The sequence below is a fragment of the Tympanuchus pallidicinctus genome, unplaced genomic scaffold (assembly GCF_026119805.1).
Source record: "Tympanuchus pallidicinctus isolate F22 unplaced genomic scaffold, pur_lepc_1.0 scaffold31, whole genome shotgun sequence".
NCBI lineage: Eukaryota > Metazoa > Chordata > Aves > Galliformes > Phasianidae > Tympanuchus > Tympanuchus pallidicinctus.
This window is the reverse complement of record NW_026294749.1, coordinates 12,625,658-12,639,084: the sequence shown is the minus strand read 5'-3', so window position 1 is coordinate 12,639,084 and position 13,427 is coordinate 12,625,658. Positions and strand designations below refer to the sequence as shown.

At 37.9% G+C, this 13,427-nt stretch overlaps 1 protein-coding gene across 6 annotated transcripts in view; it reads right to left on the bottom strand.

The window, feature by feature from the left end:
- Window positions 1–13,427, bottom strand: part of ATP9B (ATPase phospholipid transporting 9B (putative)) — a 155,991-nt gene that overhangs the window by 116,644 nt on the left and 25,920 nt on the right. For all 6 annotated transcript variants that reach the window (XM_052697876.1, XM_052697877.1, XM_052697879.1 and 3 more), the window contains exon 6: window positions 3,497–3,555. In XM_052697876.1, the coding sequence (XP_052553836.1) occupies window positions 3,497–3,555 (59 nt within the window). The remainder of the gene's footprint in view (window positions 1–3,496; window positions 3,556–13,427) is intronic.

The window sequence follows — 13,427 nt, the reverse complement described above, 5'->3', positions numbered from 1 at the left end:
GCAAGCACGCTACAAAAATCCTTAGCAAACCTCATTATGGAGAAAATTAAGTTTTGTTATGTGCTGCCACAAACAGCAGCAAAATGTTAATCATGTTAATCCTCGTGTCATGTTTATCAAAAATGAAACAAGTTACAATGACAACACATACGACTTCAAACATTCAGAAATCCATGAACAAACGACGTAGTCTCAATTACCATGCAGATGAACCTAGAAACGTTTATTGATTACAGCAAAGTCTGAATATACAAGTCATAAAAACTACAACACTACGTTTTTCAAAGTCTGAGCAGAATTACAGCTCCAAGACAGGTGTGTTCCCATTTCTCTTAGTGTTGGCTTATGCTGCTGATTTAGAGATTCTTTCTAGAGGCCAATGACAAGGCAATAGTTAATGGGAGCCAAGTGCTTCTCCAGCTTCTGGGCTTCTATCTACCTCCAACCTAGAACACTAGTCTTACTGAAAAACAAGGAAACTCACTAATGCATCCACTCTTCCTTGCAGAAGAGACTACATGCCTCATGTGAAAGAATATTGAGGAGTCTAGCAGTGGTATTCTTCATTTCTCATGTTACTGTTGCAAAATCTTTATTAATATACACTTCTGCAGCTCCATACTCATTCCTCCAATTCCCCTACAACTGCTCATAAGCTACAAGACCATCAAGATTTTGCATGTACTGTTTTGTATTATCCATTTAATATGAACCAGGTACTTTTCTCATTGCCTGAAATATCCATGCTTAATTCTGAGTTAGAAATGGAAGAGACACTCTGCAGTTGTTTTCTGCATTTTCATGCTGTGTATGTTAACAGTCTTTACAAATGCTGGTTATATTTCACTTTACTCTTGTGATTAAGGGGAAAAAGTTCCGTGCCCCTTTATCTAAGAGAAGCTTTTAAAGTAAGACGAAGCTTTACTGCTTCACATTTTAAAAAAGCTGTTATCAATGTGCTACTAATATATCACCTATTAAAAAGCAAATCTGTTGTATTCTCCTCACACAATCAGAAATTGTTCCAGTCAAAAATCTACAGTAACTAAATAACGCCTCATCGACTCTTCCAGTTATCTTAAATCTCTGCACACCCATGCATTCATAGAAAAATAATATATCTAAAAACTGGACCAGGAGCAGCATGTCTGCTTACAGCAAGAGGAGGGGGAATGTTCAAATGGCTTCCAACCTCTAAAAATTGATAATACTTCAACCTTTTGAGGCATTCTCCTGACCTAGTATTACCACTCTACAGAATTTTTACTTGAAACTAGAGATACAATTTACCCAGAGCTAAGTTGTTTCAACTACATTGCAGTCACTTAGAATGGATTCCAAATTAAAAAAAAAAAAGATAAAAATAAAAAAATCAGAGGATATTCAAAGATCAAACACAGAAAAGCTTTTCAGTTATTAGTATTTGTGGTGCAGTTGCTAGTTAACATATGGATCTCCAGCTCAAATGAGTCATTAATTTCACTGAAGAAATGCTGTTGATGCATCTTCTAATCAAATACAACGTTAACTTGTTTCTTTGCCATTAGAGTGAGCAATTGAACATTTCACTCCTGACTGGTTCTTCGGCTTAAGAGTCATACTATGAAATGGAAAAGTGCTTACTCTAGCAAAATACACTTCTAAACAGAATTAAAAAACATTTAATTTCATTAGTTTAAGGTACTCACACAAACCAAAAGCAAAAACAGGAAAAAAACTGACTTGGGGACAGGAAGGAGCTTGTGGTTGAAGTATAACAGATAAGTAATTGCATGCATGTCAACAAGATACTCAAGTAAAATCCTCCTTAAAAGGAACTACACCTACTACTTCCCTAAATCCTTAACACTGCTTTTATGTTATAAACTTCAGGTACCCACAGCACATGGTTTATAAGTTGCTGCAAACAATGATGAAATAAATGCTAATAATCTACCTCAAACAAGACAGATTCATCCCCAAATTAATCCCACTTTCCCAAATTCTACTAGAATTCAATAGGTGGATGAATCTTGGTAGGTTTCAGGGAAAGTATATCTTTGCCACCCCTATAAGCTTCCCAAATGCAGCATAACTAATTAATTCCAGGTTTAAAGACTAAAGCAAGCCTAAAAGTTTTTTTTTAAAATAAAGATCAAAATAAAAACTTGCTTTAAGTGCCCTGAAGAATATCTGGAATAGGTTCAAGTGATCACTAAGATAGCAAGGTAAAAGACAGGGCACGCCTGTCCTGTATATCTGTCAATATTAATCTTGTCTATGCTAGTATATGCTGCTCAGAGGGTCCCAACAAGACATCAGGTACAGGGAGCAGATAAAAGGTGTAGGGGGGGTGGGAGGGGAGGGAATGTAGGCAGAACTTAGCACTAACTACATAGAAAGAAAGCAAGCTGTAGTTTTCCCCAAAGCAAACAAGAGCTTTCTCATATGTGGCTGAACAAAGACTATAACAATTCACGAGTTCTTTAAATTCTCTAAGAAAAAGGAAGGATATTTACAACCAAAACAAAAGCAAAATGAATCATGAGGGGAGCGTATCTGCTCAAGGCTTTTTCCTTCAATAAAAAGTCACTAAATAGTAATGATCCCATGCAGAAGTTTAGAAAAGTCAAGTCACTGCCGAGGTTCCACATTCTCCTGCCTACCTACAACTTGCCACACAACACCTCAAACAAAACTGCATACAAGGACACAAACTTCAACTGGAAGTAACTTTCTAGGATTGAGGGATGTCTTTTTTACAAAGTAAAATCGGAATCATTTGATGGCACTAAGAAATTAAGTCATCCTTCTGAAATAAACTTATGTGTTTGTTTTTTTTTTAACAAGAAAAATAAGTCAACTTCGTGGTTACAACAGCTTCTTAGTCTCCTATAGCATGGTATGATAGCAAATATAAACTGCACACCTAACCTATAGGGATATATTCTTATTGTAGGAAAACCAGAGCTTGCATTATGATCTCTTTACAGTTTTGCCTAGATCACTTCCTGAAACAAACCAACTGAAGTAAGCAACACCGTCTTTATTATGATATTAACCTCAAGGAAAAAAGTTCACAGCTCTCACCCACCACCTAAAACCAATAACTTGAATGATTCCCCTCCACTCCCTTTTTTAAGAACAGAGATATGCACACAGCTTATCCTAGAAGGCTTCAGGCATCACAAAAAATATCTGAAGGAAGATACTAGAAGAAAGGTATTGGTAGTCAGTCACCTTAGCACACCCACCTAGGAGAGCACAAGCCAAAGAATATCATTCTGCACGCCTTTCACTAGATAAGTATATTCCAATTTATAAGGTATAAGGGCTTACATCCAATTAAGATTATAATTAAACCCAAAAAGAGACTTCAAGTTTATCAAATAAGACTCAAACTAAAATATTACTTACTTAGTACTTCACAGATAAGTACCTCAACATACTTCTCTCCGGAAGATTATTAGCACATTAATACTCTTTAGTCTCTAAAATATATTTTAAAAGTATCAACCTTTTCCACTATGATGAGGTCTCCAACTTGTATGTCTGAACTCTTAACTTGCACTTTACCTTAAAAGAAAAAAAAAAAAAAAGAATATTAATGCCTGCCTAGGTTGATTACAAAGAGTCATAAAAATATAAATGCAAGATGTACTTCAAGATATTACTGTTTGGTGAAAAAGTTACAATTGATACAGAATTGATATTTGAAGAGCATACTAATAAATAGATGTCATCTCTAAACGGATCATTAATTATGAGGTTTTGAAAGTGTATAGTTTTCTAGGCAAGTAGCTACTGTAATAGTATACTGGAGAGACACTGAATCTGATAAACAATAGCAATAATTGAGTTACAGAACTGGAAAAAATGATTTTGTGTCACCTACTATGCACCCCCTACCACATGTCAGAAGTGACAAGGCTTAGCCACAAAGCATCTTACACATAAATTGTTGATAACTGGGCTTTGACCAACAGGTAGCTTTACTCAGTCACAGACATCATCGACAACCAGCACTGCCTGAGCCTTGCTGGAAATCACAGTAGAAAAGAGGTAAATGTTAAGTCAGAAAAAAATGCCTGAATATTTCATTTTAGGAAATTAAAATAACAAAATCTGAGAGTTTTCACTTGCTGGAGCTGCCCATTCAGTGAACAACTGGTTCAAAACAGACAGCACACGTCAATTTTAACTCTGTATTTTCTGTAGGGAAACGAATATTTTTTATGACAGTTAAATCTTAGTATTATTATCTGAAAGGAGAGGTTAAGCTACTGCCCAAAATGTGCTGTTGTTAATCTCACTAGAATTGAGGATTTCTAGTCTTAGTCCTCGCTACAAATTCACGAAGTGTTGCTTCCCTGAGTTAAAAAACAGCAAAACAACAGACAAAAAATAACCCTACAAACCAGCTACCAGTCATTCTCTTCGAAGGTACATAAGCAGTAGTAAACTCAGATGTGTTAACTCAGGCTGTGAACATACCTATATATACATACACACAGGTTTTTTACATGTATATATACACACATACAGCCTGATGAGCTGAAATGTACGTCCATACGAAATCTTTTCCCATCAGAAGCAGTGGGAGTCTTGTTAGCACGTCTTAAGAAATTAAAAATCAAACTGAATGGATTACAGAAGAGATGACCCACAGAAGCACTGCAGAAGCAGCAATCGGTAGTAGGCAGTGTTACGAATTGCAGATTAATTACATTCTGCTATTTCTCATTCATAGGAGGTATAAATAAACTAAGATAGGTCCCAAATCCTCGCTGTAACTCAATGAAGAGAAATCTGGCAGTTACTTTCACAAAATTCCTACGTTTTAATACCTTTGACTGAATGTATCTTATGATTAAAGAGAAAATAAGTCATATTTAATGCAAAAACAGCAGCTTCAGTTTACTTAATGAATTTATTCCTATAATTGATCTAATTTTCAGTATGCTTTCCATAGTATTAGTGTTTCCAAGATAAGGAAAGAATGTCAGTGGAGATCAGAACTATTATTTTAGCCTGCCTGCACAGCTATTTTGGAAAGCCAGTATTTGTTACTGAAAATCTTTTAAAACAATCCAATCCAAAACATCTTTGCTTCCCACTCTTTAACATATAACCAATCACATCTTCAGTCCGACTCCCAATCTCATCATAACCCAACTGTGATGGTGAACACAACAGCAGAACCTCTGATTCTAAAAGCAGTAGCAAGAACTATGAGTAATCGACAGGAGCGTTCAACAGCTGGGACGGGAATCAGGTTAGCATCAATCTCACAAGTCAACATATTTAGACTGCCTAACTATAGAGGGAATTCACAGGTTTGCACCAAGTCCCAAGTTTTGATTAGAGGTGAACAGCACCTATTTTGTTACCAATTTATCTCCTGGGAATTTCCCAACAGACAAAAATCCGAGTACTTTGTGCTGCATCTCAACTCTGCCACCTGCACAGTCGAACGTGACTAAAGCTATACAGCAGCGTTAACCAAATGAAACTGACAGCAATTTGATCAAATCAAACAACTGAAATCTCCAGTCATGTTCTAACAGCATCTAAAGTAAAGAGCAGAAGAGACTAACTTTTGGATGACAAAGTAGAACTTCCATTTGTGGCACTCCAAGGCAGCAAAGACTCCAAGGACAAGATATACCAACAGGAACCTAGACATCACCTTTGCTTGTATTCAGCCTACTAACACGGGGAATTTCACATTACAAATAGAAAAATTTCCTTAACAGATATTTTTCTAGGTGATTAACACTTTGGAACACCTTCTTTATAATACACTTATATATCCTGTTGGAAGTCTGGTTATCTCTATAAATATGGAAGCCTATGACATAAGAATTATTTCTACAATGAATCTGAATAAGAGGACATGTTCCTCTAAAACTGAATGGTTAAGTGTGGCAGTAACTAAAAAAGTAGCTATGGATTTTGAAAAGCTGGCAAATATTGCCTTCCTCTAGATCAAAAAAAAAGGAAAATTAGATATTTTCAGTTCAACATTTCAGAGAATATTAAAATACAAATTAGTAAAGATGCATTTAGAGAAAAAACTCACAATGTTATTTGCTTCATAAACTATGCTTGCTCACTATTCTTTCATTAGAAACATTTCAGTAGCAAGACACTCTTCACCACCTGTGTAATTATTAATAACATCCAAAGCAATCAGAAGTGGCTGCACATCCAGACTTCATAGTCCACCAAAGTGCAAGGCTTTTGCCTAAAGCTACAAACAGAATTATGCAAAATTGGAGTACTGCAACATATCTGTAGTGATTCATTACGCTTTCAAGACAGTCTTCTGAAAAGCACTGAAATTATTTGAAAAAACCTAATAAACTTCTCACATGTGCTCAGTATTTCACATAATTTAAGAAATGAAGTGAACAAAACAAGGTATTACGTGTATTACAAAGGACTTTATTAATGAGCATTTCTTTGAGTAGAAAAACTCCTGAAAGAACAACAGGTGCTTCTGAGAGACCTTGAAAATAATTTCCAATTGCTCATCTTACACATTGTATCTTGAGTACTGTCTGAAAAGAACACTTTTGGAACTAGTAACAGATTGTTTCTAACCAGTAAATACCAAGCTCTGGAGAACAGTCAAGGGTAAAACACATCTAAGTCTTACCTAGTATTTATTAGCTACAGCAGTCAACATAATTAGAGTACATACAGTACAATGGGGGACTGAAAGAAAGACTTCATTAAGTTACAGTGATGATGATTTTTTCAGTGAAAATGCTGTCCTCGAGTCCTTCTTTCAAACTCCATGCATAGCAAACTGATATCAGCCTTAAACCACTAATTTAAAACTCCAGAGATGCTTCACAACTGACATTTTTTCTTTTCCAGCTTCTTTTTGAAACTCTTTTAAAAATAAATTCTAAATTTTCTTGCTGTTGCTTAGAGCTCCCCTGATCAACCAGATTAAATGGATACAATGCTTTAAAGAAAACGTACGTGCTCCAAATGATCTAAATACCAGGAACAGACTGTAGGTTTGAAACACTGCAAGCAATAATGACCTAACATTACTCTACAGAATGGCCAGGGTTGGAAGGGACCTCAAGGATCATGAATCTCCACCCCCCTGCCACACGCAGGGCCACCAACCTCCACATTTCATAGCAGCCCAGGCTGCCCAGGGCCCCATCCAACCTGGCCTTGAACTTCAAGAGATGGGGCATCCACAGCCTCTGGGCAGCTGTTCCAGCACCTCACCACTCTCTCTGTAAAGGATTTCCCCCTGACATCCAACCTCAATCTTCCCTCCCTCTAGATTCAGAAATACATTCTTCTAAATGCAGGACATTTTTAAGAAGCACAAGAATGATCTGTACTTGAAGAGCTGAAGTTGTATTATAAGAAGTTCCAGTACAGATTTTAGTTAACTACAGTGTTACAATAATTATCAGGGCATTCTGATAAAAATCTGATTTTAAATTTGCAGATAACTCAGGTACAAGTGACTCAAAACTGAACGCTTCTTAATGGAGAACACTCTGAAATTAAAAAAAGGTCAACTGAGATAAAAATCTCAGTAATGCAGCATTTTAGGAGCACAGTATGAACAGAATTGAAAAGTAAAAGAAATCGTTCATGTCACTCCAGCTCCCTAAAAGATTTCTGAGTGCTCAGATTTTCAAGCAAGCATACTGGCTTTCACACTTAGTTTTATCCTTATTATAGCAGTTGTTCATATTATTAAAAAGTTGACTTGCTGATAAGAACAAACACCAATTCAAGATCTTGTATCACTTAAAAAGCCATTACTTCTTTTACTAGCAACACAGCAGTCATAAAATGCTTATTTTTAAATGTCTGGGGAGTTCCTCAGGCCCAAAATGACTCCACAGAATGGCAACACCATTGAGTAGTCGAAGAAGTCCTGGTTTTAATGCACAGCAATGCCATGTAAGAAGATTTTAACTGACCAATCAGCCTACATACACTACTTTAATACAAGTAATTAACTATAGTTCAAGTAACAGTAGTTTATTTTCCCTAAACAACTACCAGTGACAATGAAAGATGGAATGAAAATAGCACAATTAAGCAAAGGGTAGAACTGAACATTACTAACTTTTATTTTTCCTACTGAGGCATTCATCTGAGCAAGGCAATTTGCTTAACTTCTCTATGTCAATTTCTCCATTTTTTGAGGTGGAAAAATATCTATTTCAAAGAAAAGACTCTACAAAAGTCATAAAATCATTGGGGGGAAAAAATAAGATGTTACAGAAGTATGAAGTACAGTTCCACTCTGAAAAGCAACTCTAAAGAGAGGCATTGATTTTCAGGCTTTTAATTAAATCAGTATCAAATTTGCTCACTCACAAGTAACAAAGCCTTCTTTCTCTAAACCATTAGCCTGTAGCCTAGGAAAGTCTAAACGATTTCTTTTCCTCTCTTACAGAGTATCACCAAAATTCTGTAATTATTTGTAATTATATTGAAAATTACTGACAAAAATAGTTATCTGAGATGTAGCCTTTATTAATTTGCATAGATAAGTTCCTAAATCCTCAAAGTCTGTAAAAATATTCATCTAAATTTATCAAAACAGGAAGTTCATGGTTGGGTTTTTTTGCCTCAAAACAACACATTTCAGTTTCAGAATGAAGTGTTTAGAAAAATGCTATTAATTATGAGCTGCAAAAGTTTTTCATTTATTGTTCTACATGTAAGTTTAATAGTTTTTCATAAGGCTTAATTCTGAGTGGAGTTATAACAAAGCTTTCATTATTGAAAGCAGCTCCACCTCAAAACATTCAGAGCTCAGCTATCACACCACAGCCAATGTGTGATTCAGAGTTTACTGCAATGATCTTGAATCTTCTCTCCAATACCCCTGTCTTTAAAAAAAAGTGAGAAAGAACACAAACAGAACATAAAACAAGTATGAAATCATGATAACACTGACACCAACATCTGAAAGTTGAAATAAACTTACACATTTCTAGGGAAAAGTACACTGCTTTTATTTTGTAAGAAAAAACATTCTTAAAACCTTCTGTTTGGAAGAAGGGACTGCTCTCTGTGCATCAGTTGCTGACATAATTACTTCACCTATATTAAATGTATATTTAATATACATTTAAATGTACATTAAACTATATTAATATTATATTATTAAATGTATATTCCATGTGTATAAAATAGCAGCGTCAAGGTGACCAAATCAGGTTTTAATTCAAGAAGTTACTTATTTCTAAGAGAAGTTACAAAGTGAAATTTCTCAAATACATGTATTTAAAAATATTATACATACTGGGAATATGATGGAATCACGATTCCCAAGCTGTTATTTAAGTGCAGCTTAATGCCTAGCAATCTACCTTTAAATAGCCACAATGTTTGAAAAAATGTGGAAAACTTCCCATACTTGTTGTTAGAAAGCTAGAGAGAAAAGTAAAGAGACAGGCACAAAAAGCACCAAAGCAAGCTCTTAAAATTACTGGCATTGATATCACACTGATAACTATAAGCCATAAACTTCAGAAGTAAGGATTTCAGGTCACTACCACAGCTGTTGGATAGGACAGCACATGTAAGTTATATTGAAGGTATGTTCAGCGCCACGTCATAACAGGTTTAAAAAACTAGAACCAACTAGCAGCTTAAATTACAGCTTTAATGAAAAACTGTAAGAGTCTAATTCTTTACAGACTGTATTAAGAATGGTAAAGGTCCAGATGCCACCGTTGCAACCACCTGAGTTAAATACATAGCTATACTACTTGCAGATCGCTGCAGTGCATGTCTAAAGGCTGATAAAGCTATTTCAGGTTGACAAGGAAGGGAAGAACAACAGTTGCTATGCTGCTCCCTGCTCTATGCAAATTCCAGGCAAGAATGCTAGTTTCCACATTGGTTACTATTCCTCACAGTTGTAGATGACATCATCATTAATGGGACTGTTCACCATTTACCTACCTTTCAATTACTTTTTTAAATGGTGTTAACATGGCAAGATGTGGGTAACAGAAGGGGGCTGCATGGGTAGGCTCTGTGAGAAGAGAGCAGGGGCTGCCTCATGCCAAGCACAGGCAGGTTCCAGCTCCAAAAGGGACCCATCACTGGTCAAAGCTGAGCCAGTGAGTGATACTGCTTGTACATCTGTGATAACACATTTAAGGAAGGATAAAAAAGAGCCATGAAGCAGTCGTGTGAGGAGTCAAAACTGAGAGACACTCCTCTGCAGGCACCAAGGTCAGTGCAAAAGAAGGGTAGGAGGTACTCCAGGCACAGAACAGAAGTTTGCCTGCAGCCCAGGATGCTGTCTGTCTGTAGCCCATGGGGCACCATGCAAAGCAGATTTCCACATGCAGCCCATGGAAGACAGGCCAAAGCAAGATGTCAATATGATCTGAATGAAGTCAGAGCATGTGGAGAAGAGCACTTCCAGAAACAGGCTGTCTGGTGGGAAATTCTGGCCAGTGTGGGTAACACACTGAAGTAATTTGTCCTTTTAAGACTACACTCCAAGGAAAAGACCAGTGATGGAGCAGTTCTTGAACTGAAGACCAGGGGAAGACCACGCTGGCACAGCTCCAGAAGGACTGCATCCTATGACAGGGACCTCACCCTGCAGCAGATGAAGAGAGTAGAGGAAGGAGTGACAAAGAGAAACCATTATGGACCAGGAGCTGAGTCTGGGAAGAAAGTGAGTGGGAGAAAGGTGGCTTCCATTTGTTTTTATTTCTCACTATTCTACTTTATTATTAACTGGCAACAAATTATTCTTTAACAAATAGAATCTGTTTTGCCTCTAATTTGTTGAGCAACCTCCACGTTCTTATCTCAAGGTTTTTGGGTGGTTTGTTTTCCCTCCAATATTTTCCTCCCCCTGTTCTGCTGTGGAAGGAGAATAAGAGTGGCCTTGTAGGAATCCAGCAACCAAAGCTAACACACCACAGAAGAGCAAGATTTTTGAACAAACTTGTGTTACATTACAGGACTCATTCATATTTTTTGTGAGGAAAATTATCCTGAGGTACTCCAAGGGTTTCTTAAGATTCCCACATCTGGCAAAATTACTCTTCCCACAGACTATCAAAATATATTCACCAAGATACACTAAAAAGTGCAGTGAAACATATGCTGGGAAAGTGTGAACAGATTCACTCTCAGCAAAATATACACTATTACATTCTAACTGCTTGAGAAATAACCTCACATTACTTACCATCTTCATGCTTTAGAACTACTAAGGGTTTTCCCTGGCATGAAAAGATTAAAAGAGACTTCCTAGAGTGTTGTAGGAAAATGACCTTCCACAGTAATAGCTACTTCATTTTGTTTTGTAATGTTATTCACTACTTTGACTTGATAAAATCTATTCATTATTTTTACACTTTTCTATGTGGCACTTGCTTCTGAATCTAAATACTAAAATACGCTAAGCAACTTAACAGAAAAAATATTTCTATACTTTTATGTCCATATTAAATATTTACGATAACCTATAGAATTCAATTGTCACTTCATTCTTACAGCGATTCTTTTCTTTAAAGAACTTTGTGAAAAATCAAAGACTTGGAATCCAAAAGAAGTCACAGTCATGCTTCCCCAAGGCCTCTGACACAGTCCCCCAGAATACCCTTCTCTCCAAACTGGAAAGGTGCAGATCTGATGGGTGGATCATTCAATGGGCAGTGAGCTGGCTATCAGATCATAGCCCCAGTGGTGGTCAATGGCTCAGTGTCCAGATCAGTGACGAGTAGTGTGCCCTGGAAGTCCGCACTGGGATCAACGCTCTTTAATAACCAAGCTGTGTGGTATGGCCAACACACCTGAGCAATGGGCTGTCATTCAGAGATACTGAGGCTTAAGCACCGGCCCAGGTGAATCTCATGAGGTTCAGCAAATCCAAGTGCAGGTCTTGCACATGGGGTCCTGGCAACTCGCGCTACCAACAGAAGGTGAGGGACATAAGGAATGAGCACAGCCCTGCAGTGAAGAACTCGGGGATACTGGGGGATGGGAAGCTTGACACGAGTCAGTCTTACGATCTCACAGTCCAGAAAGCCAACCATATCCTGGACTGCATCAAAAGAAGTGCACCTAGCAAGTCAAGGGAGCTGATCCTTATTCTGCACTGGTGAGACCCTATCTAGAGTACTGTGTCCAGAATCACCTCCCTCAACCTGCTGCTCACAATTCTCTTGATGCAACCCAGGATATGACTGGCCTTCTGGGTTGCAAGCACACTTTGTTGAATCTTTTATCAACCAACATCACTTCCTCAGGGCTGCTCTCAAGCCATTTTACACCCAACCTGTATCTGTGCTTGGGACTGCCCCAACCCAGGTGTGGGACACTGCACTTGACTTTGTTGGACTCCATTAGGTCAGCATGGGCCCATCTCTCAAGCCTGTCCAGGTCCATCTGGATAGCATCCCTTCCCTCTAGCTTGTCAACTGCACTGCTCAGCTTGGCACTGTCTGCAAACTTGCTGAGGGTGCACTCCATGTCACCTACAAGGATGCTACATAACACCAGTCCCAACACTGATCCTGAGGAACACCACTTATCACTGGTTTCCACTCGGACACTGAGCTACTGACTGCAACTCTGAATGTGACTATCCAAGTGAGTGGTCCATCCATCACATCCATTTTTCTCCAATGTGTCTTCAGTATAGAAGAGACATAGATCTACTGGAAAAGGTCCAGAGGAAGGTCACAGAAGTGATCCAAGGGATGGAACACCTGTCCTATGAGGATAGGCTGAGAGAACTGGGCCTGTTCAAGCTGAAGAAGACAGAGCTCCTGTAAGACCTGACAGTGGCCTTTCAGTATCTAAAGGGGAGTCACAACAAAGAAGGGAACAGACTCTTCCCTGCCAACGGAGATATTTAGTGTCAGGCTGGACCAGACTATGAGCAACCCAGTCTAGATGTAGATACCCTTATTCATCACAAGGGAGTTGGACTAGAAGGCCTTCAAAGGTCTAACTCAAATAATTCTGTAATTTCACCAGCCTATTCCACTGTGTAGGGTTGAGACAAAAAGTGCAGAACTGACATCTCACTGAATGCCATACAACTGGATGTAGCCCACCAATACAGACCCCTCCACAGAGCATTTTTACCCTTAAGCAGATAATACTCTGACCTAACTTAGTGCCATCTGCAAACCTATTGAGGGTGCACTTGAGCCCCACCACCAGCCTCACTGATATTAAACAATATCAGTCCCAGTACTGAGCCCTGGGGAACATCACCAACTGTGACCAGACATAAGTCATAACTCTGACTTCTCCTTTTACTAATTTCTAGAAAGAAAACTTCAGATACTAAAGCTTTCTGTTCCTATTACGTGCTCATGTAATCTCAAATTATATGCAAAAACTGAAAGCAATACTTGATACATAAGCAGACTTTCAGTGCAACAACCTTTTCTTAAACACAA